A 13,877-nucleotide genomic window follows, 5' to 3' on the forward strand; every position below is an offset into this window, starting at 1 on the left:
GCCCCTTTGATTCAAATTTGTGTTTGTTGATCAGGTCAGGCTTTTGCTTTGTGTAGCCACGGTGTTTTTCATCTGATCAGGAGTGGCAGACCAGCATTCACTGCTGTGTTTAACCACTGGAAAGGAAACTCCAACCCAGGTGCAGTTCCAGTGATGTACAGGCACCTCAGGCTTTGCCACTGCAATGTGAAGGAGGGAGACTGGAACCTCTGATTGCCAGAAAATAAATCCAAGCTTCTGCAACTGAATGAATGAAACATTTAAGAATGCAGTCCCAACAGCTTATGTCCTGCATAGGGGACAGAATTACTGTCCCTGAAATCCGAAGAAGGGAGGGTAGATCAGAATGCCATCTTTACACCCATTTAACTTCTAACCTAACTAAAATTGTGCTATTTCCACAAAGCTTTGCATCCAATCCTTTGTGAAATTTAAAAGTGGTATGACTCAAACTTCAGAGCTGATCTCACCAATGGGCCCGTTGAGCCAAGGCCTTATTGGACTCATTGATTTGTAGTTAGCAAATTTCCACACAGGGACTGTTCACATGTGCTCATCTCATGCTCTGCTCTAAGCACTTGGGCCACAGTCAGAGATGACAACTTGGCTGGATCATCCAGCTGGGATAGATCTACAGAAAAGCAGTCAGAGCCTGAGCTATCCCTGCACATTCCTCAGTTCTGGACAGAGTCTTTCCTTGTGCCCATCTGCACATTGGGTCAGCATTTTCAGGAATTACATATTTTTGACAAATTTTTTTGTGAGAAAACAAATCAGGTTACTTCTAGGTAATTTAGATCAATGGATTAAAAACTTTAAAAGGTTGGACAGACACACAGACATAAGCATCCTACTTAAGCATATTTCTTAAGAAACCAAATTAAAACTATCCATATATGTGTCTAAATTAAGCATTTTGTTGTAATTGCTGTACTGCTGACACTTGGTGTAAAAGCTTGTAGCTGTGAAGGAAGAATCTGAATTGTTTCTGTTTAATGCCAGACTACAAAATGAAGTTTTACAAATTCTCATGATTTTACTGACTTTATTTCAGTATGTGTTTAATTATATATCAAACAGGCTGTGGCTTCATACAGCTACAAAAGGATGAAGCCTGTCTTGTAAGATTGGGAGAATATTTTGCATTTTTTTATCTGTGAGAACATGATAGAGAAAAAATTTAACTGGTCTATTTTTAAATGAATAATTGCACAATTTTAAGTTGATGTAGCTAACAATGTAAAAGTTTGTCTAAATTTTTATGTGTTTTACACAAATAAATAGTTGTATCAACATAAAACATGCAGCAAGTAGCTGCTGATCTAATGCAGGTAGTTCAATCTAAACTTTAACTTCCAGAGTCAAATACTAAATTTTTGAATCATATTTTTGCTGCAGGGAGTTTCTCTCCTTGGTGAAGGACAAATTGGTCACGAAGAGGAAAAAAAAACAGGCAGTGATTTCTACTCCAAATATTATTTCACAGAAATAGAGAAGTTTTGTAGGATGACTTGATGACTTACCTTGTTTGTTGAACATTAGGTGTCTAAGTTAAAAATGAGCCATTGTGGGTGAGCTGTAGCAATGTTAACCTTTGCAAGGTGGAGGGAAGGAGACAGAAGTGAGATTGGGATGATCTGCTCTGGCATCTACAGCAGGTAGATGGTTGGATATCAGGAAAAGGTTTTTTGCCCAGAGGGTGATTGGTCACTGGGACAGGCTCACCAGCCTGCCAGAGTTCAAGAATCATGCAGGGCCAGGAGTTGGGCTTTGATGATCTTTGTGGATCCCTCCCAGCTCAGGATATTCTATGACTGTGTACTTCCATGGAGCAGGAGAACACAAAAAGGTGGCCTGGGACAATTTTTATAAAATATTCCCTGGTGTTGTATTATTTGCCAAGAAAATCTGATGGCATGTGAGTAGTGAAAATGGATTGTGCAGTGTTCTCTTTTGTTTGGGCATTTTATCCCATAACCTCTGCCCAAGCCCATGTCCAAAGCACCTCATCCAGTGCTCGTAAGGATTCCACTGCAGCAGTGGTTTTGTGATTTTGAGTGGTCTTTGCAAAGTTCTGTGACTTTGCTGTGGCACAGAGGGACCTGCTCCTGGCTGACTTGGTATTTTACCTTGCTTCCACTCCTGGGAGCATGCCCCAAATTACATCAGGATTTTGAGTTCCCCCTTTGTTACCCCTCTTTCACTAGGGATGCTGATTTTCCTGGGAGCACGTTCCTGGGCCCACCTTCAATGGGATAGGCAGATGGTCATCACAGGCTGCCCTGTATGGCAGCTACAGGCTTTACTCTTCTAGGGACACTTTGGAGAGTGTTGTCACACTGAGCCATGCTTCTGGCATGTGAGCTTCCAAATTCAGATGGTCTCTTGCAGTCAGCATCTCCCCCTCTCTAGCTCTAGGTTGCTCCTAGGATGTTTTCAGAGGTGTTTTTGGGATGCTCTCACCTTGGGAGCTGAGTACTGCCTTTCACACGAGCCCCAGTCTCCCAGGTGACTGTGGAAAGAGAAGAAATGCAGCACCAGTGCCCCAGACCACTGAGACAGTGCATGGTCTCTAGTTATTTGTCATGACAGAACCTGTATTGGAGGCATCAGAGAGGATTCTTGATATCAACTTCAGCACTGGTTGATGTTATAAAGTAACAGGGCAGTTTTTTCTGTATGAGTAGTTACCAAACTGAAGGTTTTTTTTAAACAAAACAATCCTCACGCAGATACTGGCTCAGTCTGACCATTGCAAAACATCTCCATTTGTCAGTAAGCTTTTGCAACCACTAAAATATCCCTGTTGTTTGTGGTGACATTGTGAAAGCAGACAGTAGATGTTGTGTGAGCCAGAAAAAGAACCAGTTTTACCTTAATGGGAGAGTTATTCCAACCCATTTTTCCAAATTCTAATCAATCTTAAAGGGGGAGGGATAGAGTCCTTAAAGCTCAATGGGAGGAATTTTTCTGTTTTCACACCTACCTTCTTTGCAATAACTGGGCCCAGCTCGTGGAGTAAAAGGAATATTGTCAATTCTGAGAGGCACTTTTCAAATACAAAAAGATCATTTTGTCGTCATCATCCTCACCCCCATTGTGCTGGAATATAATGATGTGGGAAATGGTGACATAAAGTTGCATAACTCTGAAAGTTGGCATGTATTCCTTCGAAGGGAACAAGAAAGAATAATTCCTCTGAAAAAAGTACTCAGACTTGACAATGCCATATTTTGTTACAGAAGCAAATTTTCTCTCTTTTTTTTATTTTTACTGTAGAACATAACTAATCAGAAGGTATTTCAGTTTAGAGTTTGTTAGACTGGAACAGTGGTTTTGGGCAGTTGTCCATTTTCACTGGCACAACAGTAACAAGCATTCCAATAATTAGCTGGCTAGTGAGTGCTCAGAGTCCAAAGAAAGGGAGAAGAAAAAATCTAAACTCTCAAGATTCCAGTTACTGACAAATCTCCCTTCTTAGGTACAAGGAGAATTTTGCTCCTTCTTCATTATTCAGTGTGGAACTGAAAGGGTGTTCTTTAGAAGCCTGGGTTTTTAACATTTTCTTACAAAATTTCTTTTTTTCGACATTTTTGAGGACAAATTTCTTGAAAGTATGCATTTTGGACACTGAGTATTTAGTGCCCATTTGAAAACTTGCTTCTGATTTTTGGCAATTTCCCTCTATGTGTCTGGCAACAACAACAACAAAAAAAGGACTTGAAATTGTTTTCTGATCTGTCAGCTGGGAAGGCACTCAGCAGCATTAAAGCATTATGGGATGGTGTTATATTCAATAGGAGGACACAACTAGAACTGTCCTTGGAGCCTACATACAAGAGCTTTGGAATAATTTAGGTATTTTATGTTAGATTATCTGTCATGCCAAAGTCTTCGGTCTTATCTTTTGTTTTGGGTTTGTGCAGCAAGATCTTGGTAGTGGGGGGAAGATTTTATTTTATTTCTCATTATCTTGCCTGGTATTAAATTGAACTGATTTCCCCAAGTCAAGCCTGTTTTGCCCGTGATGGCAGACAGTCAGTGATCTCTCCCTGCCCTTCTCTCACCTCACAGCCTTTAATTCTATTTTCTCTCTCCTGTCCTGCTGATCAGAGGAGAAAGAGCAGCTTTGGTGGGCACCTGGTCACCTTGCTTAGGGGCAGATGTACCTTCTCTCCTGCTGAACAAATCATCTGCCACTTGAAGGTGTGTGGGCTTTGTTTTAGCCAAGCCATGGTAGGATTTTGAGGAGCTCACTCAATTTGATGACTTCCTATTAGTGAGAGATTCCAATCTAGGATCTATGGGCCCTGGGGAATGCAAGTTTTGCTTCACTTGCTAATGTAAGTAAATAGTAAAAAATGAGAAAGCAGGTAAAATTATATCGTACAATCTCCTTTTACTTTAGTCCACATGGTAAAAGAGGGGCTACTCTTATCTATATTTATACCAAAAATAGTTCTCATGCTCAAGAGATCACCATGCTCCTAATCCTGCATTTTTTCCAAACCTCATTCTTACCTAAGATGTGTATATATTCCTTTAACTAGGTGCATGGCATGTGTGCTTTTTTGTGTGTGAGCTTTTTCTGTTTGTTTTTGCTGTTTTGATCTTGTGGGTTTGGTTTTTTTTTTTTTTTTTGACAGCACTATGGGATTTACTAAGTCAGCAAGACTTGTTGTACATTTGGGGATCAGTGGAAAGAAAATGCTATTTCCACTTGGTGCTATTTCAGTGGATTAGGCAGTTCTTCAAACATAAATTTGAGCTTGAGTGGTAATACCTCAGGTCTCCCAGCTTCCTTGGTGCTACCTGAGATTCTTGCACGTATTTTTCATTGTAGCACCCTTGACATAAAGGTCTGATGCTCTACATGATAAAAATTCTGCAATTATTATCTAAATTGATTCATTATCTAAATGGCACTCACGGGAACCAAATGAAGATACTACTTTAAAAGAAAAAAAAGTTTAAGTGTAGTACCACACTGGCAGTGGTTCTAAATGGCTGCATTGTGTGAACACCTCCAGCTTTCAGTGGGTCCCCAGATTTAGCAGAAGTGAAATTAATTGGTCTGGTGGCCCATTTATGACTGCAGCACTGCAGGAAATCCCTCAGGGGAGTCTGCTGGTTACAGTGTCTAGGAAAATTCCCAATGCTCCTTTGAAACACAGCATGTCCTGCACCAGGAATATTCAGAGGGATTGTTCAAAAAATACTTAGCAAGCATTTAATAACGTAATACTTCAACACATGTTCTATATGCTTCACATCTGTTGATTTGTCAGTTCTAATTGAAATATTCTAAGTGGTTTGCATTTTTTAATTTAGAAAGGCATAATTTGTTTTGACACTATAACTAATGCCTGCAAATACTGTGTTCAAAACTATTTCTTGATTATATTGACACTTTCCAATGTTTCAAAAATTTGGCCTGAAGGTCAAATTCTCATATCTAAACCACACATTTAAGTAGTGGATTGAGTTTTGCATGTGTCAAGGTAATAACCATACAGTAAATATAGATGATAATGTGTCCATTAGAAGCATCAAGCACAAAGTTATTTGCTGTAGTGAGAGCAGCTGTACATTTAAAGGATTGTTGCTTTCTTTCTGTGTTTGATGTGTATGTATTCATACAGCATTACTTAAACTATTCTTTCCCATGCATTATTCATTTTAGTTGTAATTAAAACTCACAGCTTACTTATAACAAAATGTCATCATCAGTTCTAGGTTCTTCTAGCACTTAGATTCCAAAATACTTGCCTTTTCACTGGTGATGGAGAGTAAGAAATTGGCTCAGGCAGTTCCTTTCCTTCTTTTGCTAGGGCTAAGGCTCCACGTATCACCACAGATGTCCTTCTGCCTGACTGAGATGTTCCTGTGGTCCTTGAAGACCAACCTACATATTAGAGGTGAGCTGTTTCCTGTTACTAAAACAAATCATCAAAGCTTGTTGATGGATATTAAACTAATATGAAATCCTGAATACCTGAATGAAGTGGGTTTTATACTTAGGAGAAAGAAAATTAGCAGCAATATGGTGTTTGAATCTGGTCAGCTTCTTTGCTTTTTTTGTCATGGAACTGGAGCATCCTTTCAAGCCAAAAATATTAAGATTAGATTTGATTGGATGCATTTCCCTTCTTAGGAAGCTGTGGCCTGCTTGACTGTGAGCTTCAGTTTAATGAGTGGTTTGGGTGACTGATCCACCAGTCAAGTGAACTGCAGAGGCATTGGGATTTGTACTCAATATGAAAATAAAGGACTACTGCATGTTCTGGGTATTTTCCATGATTCCTTGAAATTTCATACTTACAAGGAGACATTTGTCTTATGAATTGATTGTTCCAAAAGACATATGACTAATTCCTAGCCATGTATAAATTATCTTAATTCATCTTGCCTTGTTGTTCCTAAAATATAGTTCTAGAAAAACCCACTGGTTTACAATTGGACCATATAAAAAAATCATTTATGACACATCATGTCAATTATACAATAAAATAAGTCTATTGGAATATTATTTTGAATAATTAATTGATATTCAGCTGAATTTTATTACTCAAATATTGATTCAGTGTGTCTTGACATCCCATATTTGTGTGAGAACTGTTCTATGACAACAGTAACAGCCAAATCTCAAAAGCTGTATTTCAAAGAAAACTCTGATGTTTTAAGTGGAAACACAGTTGTGATTTATTGTAACTAAAGCTCTGCTGTGGAGCACTGTGCCTGTTTCCCACTTTTGACCTTCTTGCTTCCATTTATGCATTGCCTAAGTGCCTCATTCAAAAATTCTGAGGCAGAAGGGAGGATGATGTCCTGAAATAAAACCTGCCTGCCTTTTCAGTGCCTTCCTATATTTTATTTTTTCCATGGAAGGAGTTTCTCCCCATGGAATATGCCTGTCTGACTTTAGAAGGACACGGGCACAGTGACAAACTAATTATTTTAAAACAATACAACATAGTGCTGTACTTGGACCTGCCCAATGGAGTTTGCCATGGCACCCCTAAGTGTTTTGGAAGGGCTTGTCACATCCTTCTTCATGCCTTCTCTGCTGCTTCTTGAAAGTCCCAATGGTATTCAGGCTGTATACTGTGCTTGTATTTTAACACTGAACACTGCTTTAGCAGGCAAAAACTGAGGTGCTGAACCTTGCTTTCTAAGTTGTGCTCTGTTTCCAGTGCCACATTCACCATTTAATGTATTTACATTTAATTGTACAGATGAAGACATTGGGATCCACCAGTACTGTGACAAGAAGGAACCAGGTAAAATATAAATAACCATAACTGAAACTAAACAAAACTTCAAGATTCTCAATGTTTGACACCAACTGCTTGCTTTTAAAAATGCAGCTTTAAATTTCTTGTTAGTATGTACACCACTGTATTTCTATGGAGTAAGGAAACACAGGAAGTTTCTCTCCCCAGACTAATATAGGAATATTAAAAATCTTTTTAAGCCACAGAAGGAAAGAAAAAAAAAAGGAAAAACTATTCACATAAAACCAGGCATTATGTAATTTTCATCTTTTCATCCTCTTTTCTTTAGCATCACAGATGAAGCACAGTTACTTAGAAGAGAAGCAAAAGCTAGCAGAATGTAAGGATATTTTCTGAGTTTCTTCTTACAGTAAGATCAAATAGCAAATTTGGATTGGTTATGCCCCTGGAAGAGTATTAAAATAACCTCAGACTGCTTCCAATGTAGCTTTCTGCACATGTCATCTAAGACTGATGATCACAGAACTACACAGCATAAAACAATTGAAAATTTATAATTATTCCTTCCTGGTATATTTGCAATCTGTTTTATTTTTGTGGGTTTTTTTGTGCTGTCACTAAGCATGGTAGTGACTTGCTTTTCAAGTCCGTTGTCAAAAGGAATCACAAAAATAATCCAGATTTTTCCTAATGAAATTTACTTAGCAGATGAGCAATAAACATTTTCCCAATCATCTCTTGACTTGCAACACCAACTGTCTTAAAACTGGAAACTGTAACTAAAATACTTTCAGCCGAAATTAAATTCCAGACTAATAATCAGCTGCTTTCATAGAATGATTTTAGCTTGGAAACATTTACACTGTCCCTGCATTACCTGGTTAAAAGCAGTTTCAATTTGTGCCATCACACAGCAGCAGTATTGACAGTTAAAGATTTTTATATTAGTACAACTTTTCTTTAGCTCAAGTTTTACAACTCCTGCATTGCTCAGAGCAATCATTAATGTTCAAACATTATTACATGGCAACTCTGAAAAACCTAATTGATTTTTTTTAGACGTCACAAAGCAATGCCTATGCTGTTAGCTTACCCAAATGAAAATTCCCATGGAACTGTGCATGCATATGAAGGCAAAATGTGTTCTGGAAGGATTAGTTCTTCCCATCACTGTGTGTTTGGAGCAGGCTGAAGCTCCACTGGGGATGGATGTGAAGGTGCAGCCATGTGGCAAATCCACACCCAGCGCAGAGGATGCTGTGTGGGCAGGCTGTTTGAAGCAGTCTAAATAAGTCTTCTTAGAGTGACAGATGTGGTAATGTTGCAGTAGAGATGATCTTGTAGACAGGGTTCAGTGGTGGTGAGATGAGTCTGATCGTCTTCTGGCAATCCAGTGGAAAAAAGGATGCCTGGGGTCTCTGCATCTCTATTTTTACCTGGGTAGGGAATGGTTGGCTCCTCCCCAATGGGTGGAGCATCTCACAGTGGGATGATGTAATGTGTCATGTCACTGGTGAGCCTTAATGGCCCATTAACAGAAGATATCTCCCAAGGGTGGACAGTGGTGGAAGAAATAAGAAACACTGCCCCACCTGGTTTTAACAGCTGGCCTGTTATCAGAAGGCATCCACCCTCCTCTTGGACGGGATCCAGGCTCTGGGGAGGTGAGGGAGGCTCCCAGGCAGGGAGGAGCCTCCCAGGTTTGCATCCCTTGTGCTCAGGGTAGTGTTATCCCACAGGGCTGCATGTGTGAAAGGAGGAGCAGGCCCAGGTAAACCCCCCAGAGGTGCCTTTTACACACGTGACAGGCAAAAGGAGCCCAAGCTGCTGCCCCTTGCCCCTGGGAATGCAGGGATGCCCCCTGCACAAAGCCTGCACAGCACATTTTGGAAAGAGGAGCACTGGGAAGAACTTTGTACAGATAGTTTGGTATCTGTACAGGCAATTGCCCATTTTGCATATGTGGATAAATATTCCAGTATTTATGAAGGCACCCATTGAAAATGTGATCTTACATGCCTAATTAATATTATCATAACAGTTCCACCAACGCTGGCTTCAGTCCAATGAAACACAAAGAGAAGTTGTATGCTGGTGTCCTCTTTTGTTGATATATGAAATCCTTCATTTTTTTCACTGTATAGCACTTCTATTGTGAGCTCCTTTTTGCAGGGAGGTTTAGGCATAACTGCTAAGTCATTCAGTCTGGAAGCTGGCATACAAACTGACAGCTTGGAGCTCAAAACTTTTCATCGGGTTTCCTTTAAATAGGAATAGATTATAAACAATGTGTTCTAGTTTCCTTTATTTTTTTTTTTTTTGGTACACTTATGAACAGAAAACTGCTCACTTTTAAATGAAGAAACTTCACAAGTTGTTAGAGCCTGATTCTCAGCCATGAAACAAGCCAATTACTGGCAACTCCAGGGGAAGCTTTGCCTCCTGATTGCTAAAATTAATGTATTAGGCCAGAATTTTCACAATAGTGTGCTGAACACTAATAAATTCGTTAAAGGACTTCAGCAGTCATGCAGTTTCTTCTTTGCTTGACTTGGCAGATTCCTGAGACTAAATTTTCAAGAACATCCTATAAATAACTAGACTCCATAAGTTACGGCATTCACATTTGCCTGTTGTTAATACTTTTGTATATGCATATATACATGCATGTATGTTTTGCAGACATGTTAGTGCCTGCTTTTTGAAATTAGGCAATGAAATGTTAGTTCAGAATAATAGAATCTGTTTAGGATGCTTGAAATTTGAAACTGAGTTAATATACTGAACAGGAGATCCTTTTTCACTCTAAGTGCCTAGCAGCTGGGTAAGCTTTGCACACAATTGCCATGGGGAAATTATGGTCCTTGTGGAGAGAACATGCCAACTGTTCCTATGATTGAGCCTTCCAAAAACAGATCCTTTGACAATAGAAACCATGGACATTTCCCTCCAGCTCTAGGTGAGTTGCTACATGTAAGGTAACTCCTAGAAATCTTGGGTTTCCACAGAAAAGGAAGTTCAACTCTTAGAACTTTTTAAAATGACGTATACAAATTATGTTTGCACACACACATACATGTATGTCTATTCAGTCACTTATATATCTGCATTTCTCTATCACCTTTACATTTTTCCCCTCACTTTTACTTGGCAGCTCGAGATTATCCTTGGATCCTGAAAACCAAGCGCCCGGACAAACTGCGAGATGCACTCAAGGAGGTGGAGGTATGGTTCAGAGAGGTTCAAGCACAGCAACATCTAATCTGGTTTTCAAACCTCTTTCAACAGCTTTAATTTTCATAAAGATCCAGCTCTCCCAGTGATGATAAATGTGCTTTTGTCTGGTGGGCTCTTCTGAAACAGCTGCATCTTTGTGTGGCATTTTTCATCTGTAAACTGGAAAATCAGAAGTCTGTTAACTGATAGTGACAATGTGTGCTGCCAACTCCACTCTCTGTTTTCTGTTGTCCTCCAGGACTTAATGCAGAGCAGTCCGTGTGTGCTGAGCAAATGGAAGAACAAACATACCTGTCAGGTACAGTGTCAGCAAAAGGTCTTGCAGTGTTCTGTTGCTGGTGCTGAGCAGCCATTCAGTGATGGGAGCAATGGTGTTAAAATGTTAACACAGAAAATCAATGGAGTTTTTTTAATATTATAAGAAATAGTTTTTAGTATCTTAAGTAAATTTGGTTTATTTATGTTTCTACAGTGAAAAACAGGCTTCAAATAAAAAGCCTGGGGTTTATCAATGCAGAGAAATTACATTAAAAGGCCCTGATTCTGTGAGATGATGATGATGATGGTGATGATGATTACTATTATTACTGTTAATTATTGTTATTGTTATTATTGCTATTATTGTTTGGGGAAACTGAAAATACCCTGTACCTCAGAACAAAAGGGTGAGGGAGCACCTATTTATTGAAATACATAGACAGGTCTGGAATCTGTGTTACATTATTTTTATGTCTTTATCTATATATCTGTCACAAATCTTTTTTCTTTATGCTTGTGTAATATGGAAAGGAAGTTATAACTAAATCAACTAGGTCATTAATCAAGTTATGGAATAAAAGATATTGTGACATGTGGCATACATATAATTATGTTCGTGGCTATATGAGCTCCACATTTTGTGTACAAGAAATCCTTTTTCACATCCTCACTAAGACAGAACTTAGGGCAGGGAGGAGAGCTGAACGTGAAATGCTCCATAATCACATACTTCTTCTGAAAACCATATGTAGTGAAATTTAAATGTTTGTGCAACCTTCATGAGGAAACGTATCATATTTGAAACTGCTTTGGCATGGGGAATATTTGTCAGTATTACTATCTCAAAAAAGGAACTTTGTCTTCTAACTTTTATGCTTTTTCAGACTGATAATTTTTTCTTCTATTCAAGTAGTTCCAAACGTATGTCAGCAGAATGATTGTTAAATATCCAAACACTGTACAGCTAAAATTCCAGAAATGCCTTTAAGAATAGCAAAAATTTTAAATGCTTGACATGGCAAATGGTATGTAGTCTTTTCACATCAATAATAAAAATATGATTGTCTAAGCTACATTTGCCTATCAGATCTTGCTGCTAGTAAATGTGTATCATTCACATACAAATTGCATAGTATACATCTGTGAATGTTAATCTTCTAGAGCTGATTTAAATATTAATTGCTAATTTGGGGGAATCATTTTTTCCTATTATTATTGTTCTGATTAGGGAAGGAATTTGGTTAAGAAATACCAAGTCAATTAGCTGCGAGTGCATTCATTTGCATCCCAGTTTGCTGTCTCTTCATTTGCTTTCCTTGTCCATTCTCCCTTTACCATTTTCCTTCCCTCCTATTGATCAGCATCCACCTGCAGTGTGTACAATGCAGACTTTGGAAAAGCAAAGTTCTTGCCTTTAAAATTGTCCTGCCTTTACAATATAACACCTTTGGCTGACTATCAGCTCTGTTAAACTCTTCTGTACTTTTTGACTTCACATCCTCTAAGTTATTTCAGGCTTACATCAACATGAATGAGACAAATACAATTTAACTTATTTCTTCTACAAGATGGGAAAGAAAAGGGATGGGTGTTTTCATCTTAGTATATTAGGTATTGAACCATGTAAAGGGGTAGTTTAATAAATTGAGTATTTGGGGTATTTTTTTCAGATGGCTTCTAAGGCCAGAGTAAAAGTGATGGTATAGGTTAGAACATAACCAGAGTGAAAGTTATAGATAAAAATCATAGTCATTTCTCTGTCCTTAAATTTTGCTTTTGGTTTCTCAATCACAAAACAAAACATTTTTTGTTTAATAGTGACTGATTATTGAAATCTCCAACAAGGGTTCAAATGTTTTGCCAAAACAATTGCGTTATTCCACTTTCTGTCTTCCTGAAAATAAAAGACCTCCAACAAATGAAAATGAAATGGAGAAAAATTAATCATTTGGAAGAGTCTAGAACAAAAAAGCTGGCTTCTATCAATTTTGATGTCAGATGGTTTGTTTTTCTGCTGCTCATCTGTCTTGGAGCATTTGGCAGCAATAATTGGTCTGTCCCTCTTTGATGCAGAAGTTCTGAAGCTTCTGGAGAAGATGTTGTATATTAATTTTTTTAATTCTCAGTAGAATACTAATTAACTGTTTCAGCAGACAGTGCTTACCACGCAGTGGTGTCATCTGTGGCATAACACTTGCTGTATTCACAGCCTTTTTTGGTTGAGTACCAGAGCTGGTGGGAAAAGTCCATATTTGCATCAATTTTGGAGACTTAAAGCAATGTGTCAAACAGCTTGAAGAACGTGTAGGAAATTACCCTGATCTTCATAATTTCAATGTTTATGGCTAAATTTGAGCATATGGTTTTAATTATAGCATCTATTTTTCCTTTGTCTTTAGTAGCAACACAATGTCAAATAAACTTCTTCATAGAAATTAAAATGTTTAACTCAACAGCCACATTTTCCCATTTTTTATTAAATGTTATTTATATTTGAATCTGCCATATCTGTAGCTGAACCAGGAGCAGTTCCCTCTATTGTAATAACAATAGAAACTCAAAACTCAGTGGCTGCTGTACCTTGAGTGAGACAAATGGAAAGAGAACTGAAAGGTGATGCAATGAAAACCAGACTATCCTTTAAGAGTAGTATCATTTCCCTCAGATTTTGTGTAAAACAAGCACAGGGCTGCTGCCAGTGTGCCTCCTGTAGCCTAAATATACCACTATTCTTAATGCCTAAAGGGTAGACTCACTCTTCCTCCAGCAGTTCCATCTTGGAAGTGGCCCACAGGCAAAAATTGGGGGCTATAATTTTAAACATGCATCTGCTAAAAATAAGCATGCTGTCATGTCAACTGTTTGTGTGCAAATGGCCAATCAGGCTTCATGCATCTGCCCCAGTGAGAAATCCAGTTGTTTTGCCTGCAGATTATCCTGTCCATTGCATGAGTGTATTTCTCAAAGTTAGCTTTTCTATATGAGTTTGCCTAGAATGACCATAAATGCTGGCCTGGTTTTCTACCTTTGTTAATATTTCATTTTACGCATCAAAATTCATCTTATTCCTTTTTTTTTTTTTTTTTAGGAGTCAATGCATTAGAAGTTTCATATTTACTTCCTTGTCCATTGCCAAAAAAACCCCAA

The 13,877-nt window shown here is 38.4% G+C and overlaps 1 protein-coding gene across 10 annotated transcripts in view; it reads left to right on the forward strand.

Annotated features, from left to right (window-relative positions):
• The window catches only part of WDPCP (WD repeat containing planar cell polarity effector), a 149,999-nt gene that overhangs the window by 40,861 nt on the left and 95,261 nt on the right, over window positions 1–13,877 (forward strand). For 7 of the 10 annotated variants that reach the window (XM_063391596.1, XM_063391594.1, XM_063391595.1 and 4 more), the window contains 5 exons: window positions 5,832–5,918; window positions 7,236–7,280; window positions 7,564–7,614; window positions 10,390–10,460; window positions 10,711–10,770. In XM_063391596.1, coding sequence (XP_063247666.1) covers window positions 5,858–5,918; window positions 7,236–7,280; window positions 7,564–7,614; window positions 10,390–10,460; window positions 10,711–10,770 — 288 coding nt within the window. In that variant the 5' untranslated portion in view covers window positions 5,832–5,857. Of the gene's footprint in view, window positions 1–5,831; window positions 5,919–7,235; window positions 7,281–7,563; window positions 7,615–10,389; window positions 10,461–10,710; window positions 10,771–13,877 lie in introns of those variants that run through there. The other 3 variants (XM_063391598.1, XM_063391601.1, XM_063391602.1) reach the window with 3 other exon arrangements.

This window comes from Prinia subflava, chromosome 2 (assembly GCF_021018805.1).
Source record: "Prinia subflava isolate CZ2003 ecotype Zambia chromosome 2, Cam_Psub_1.2, whole genome shotgun sequence".
Lineage (NCBI taxonomy): Eukaryota > Metazoa > Chordata > Aves > Passeriformes > Cisticolidae > Prinia > Prinia subflava.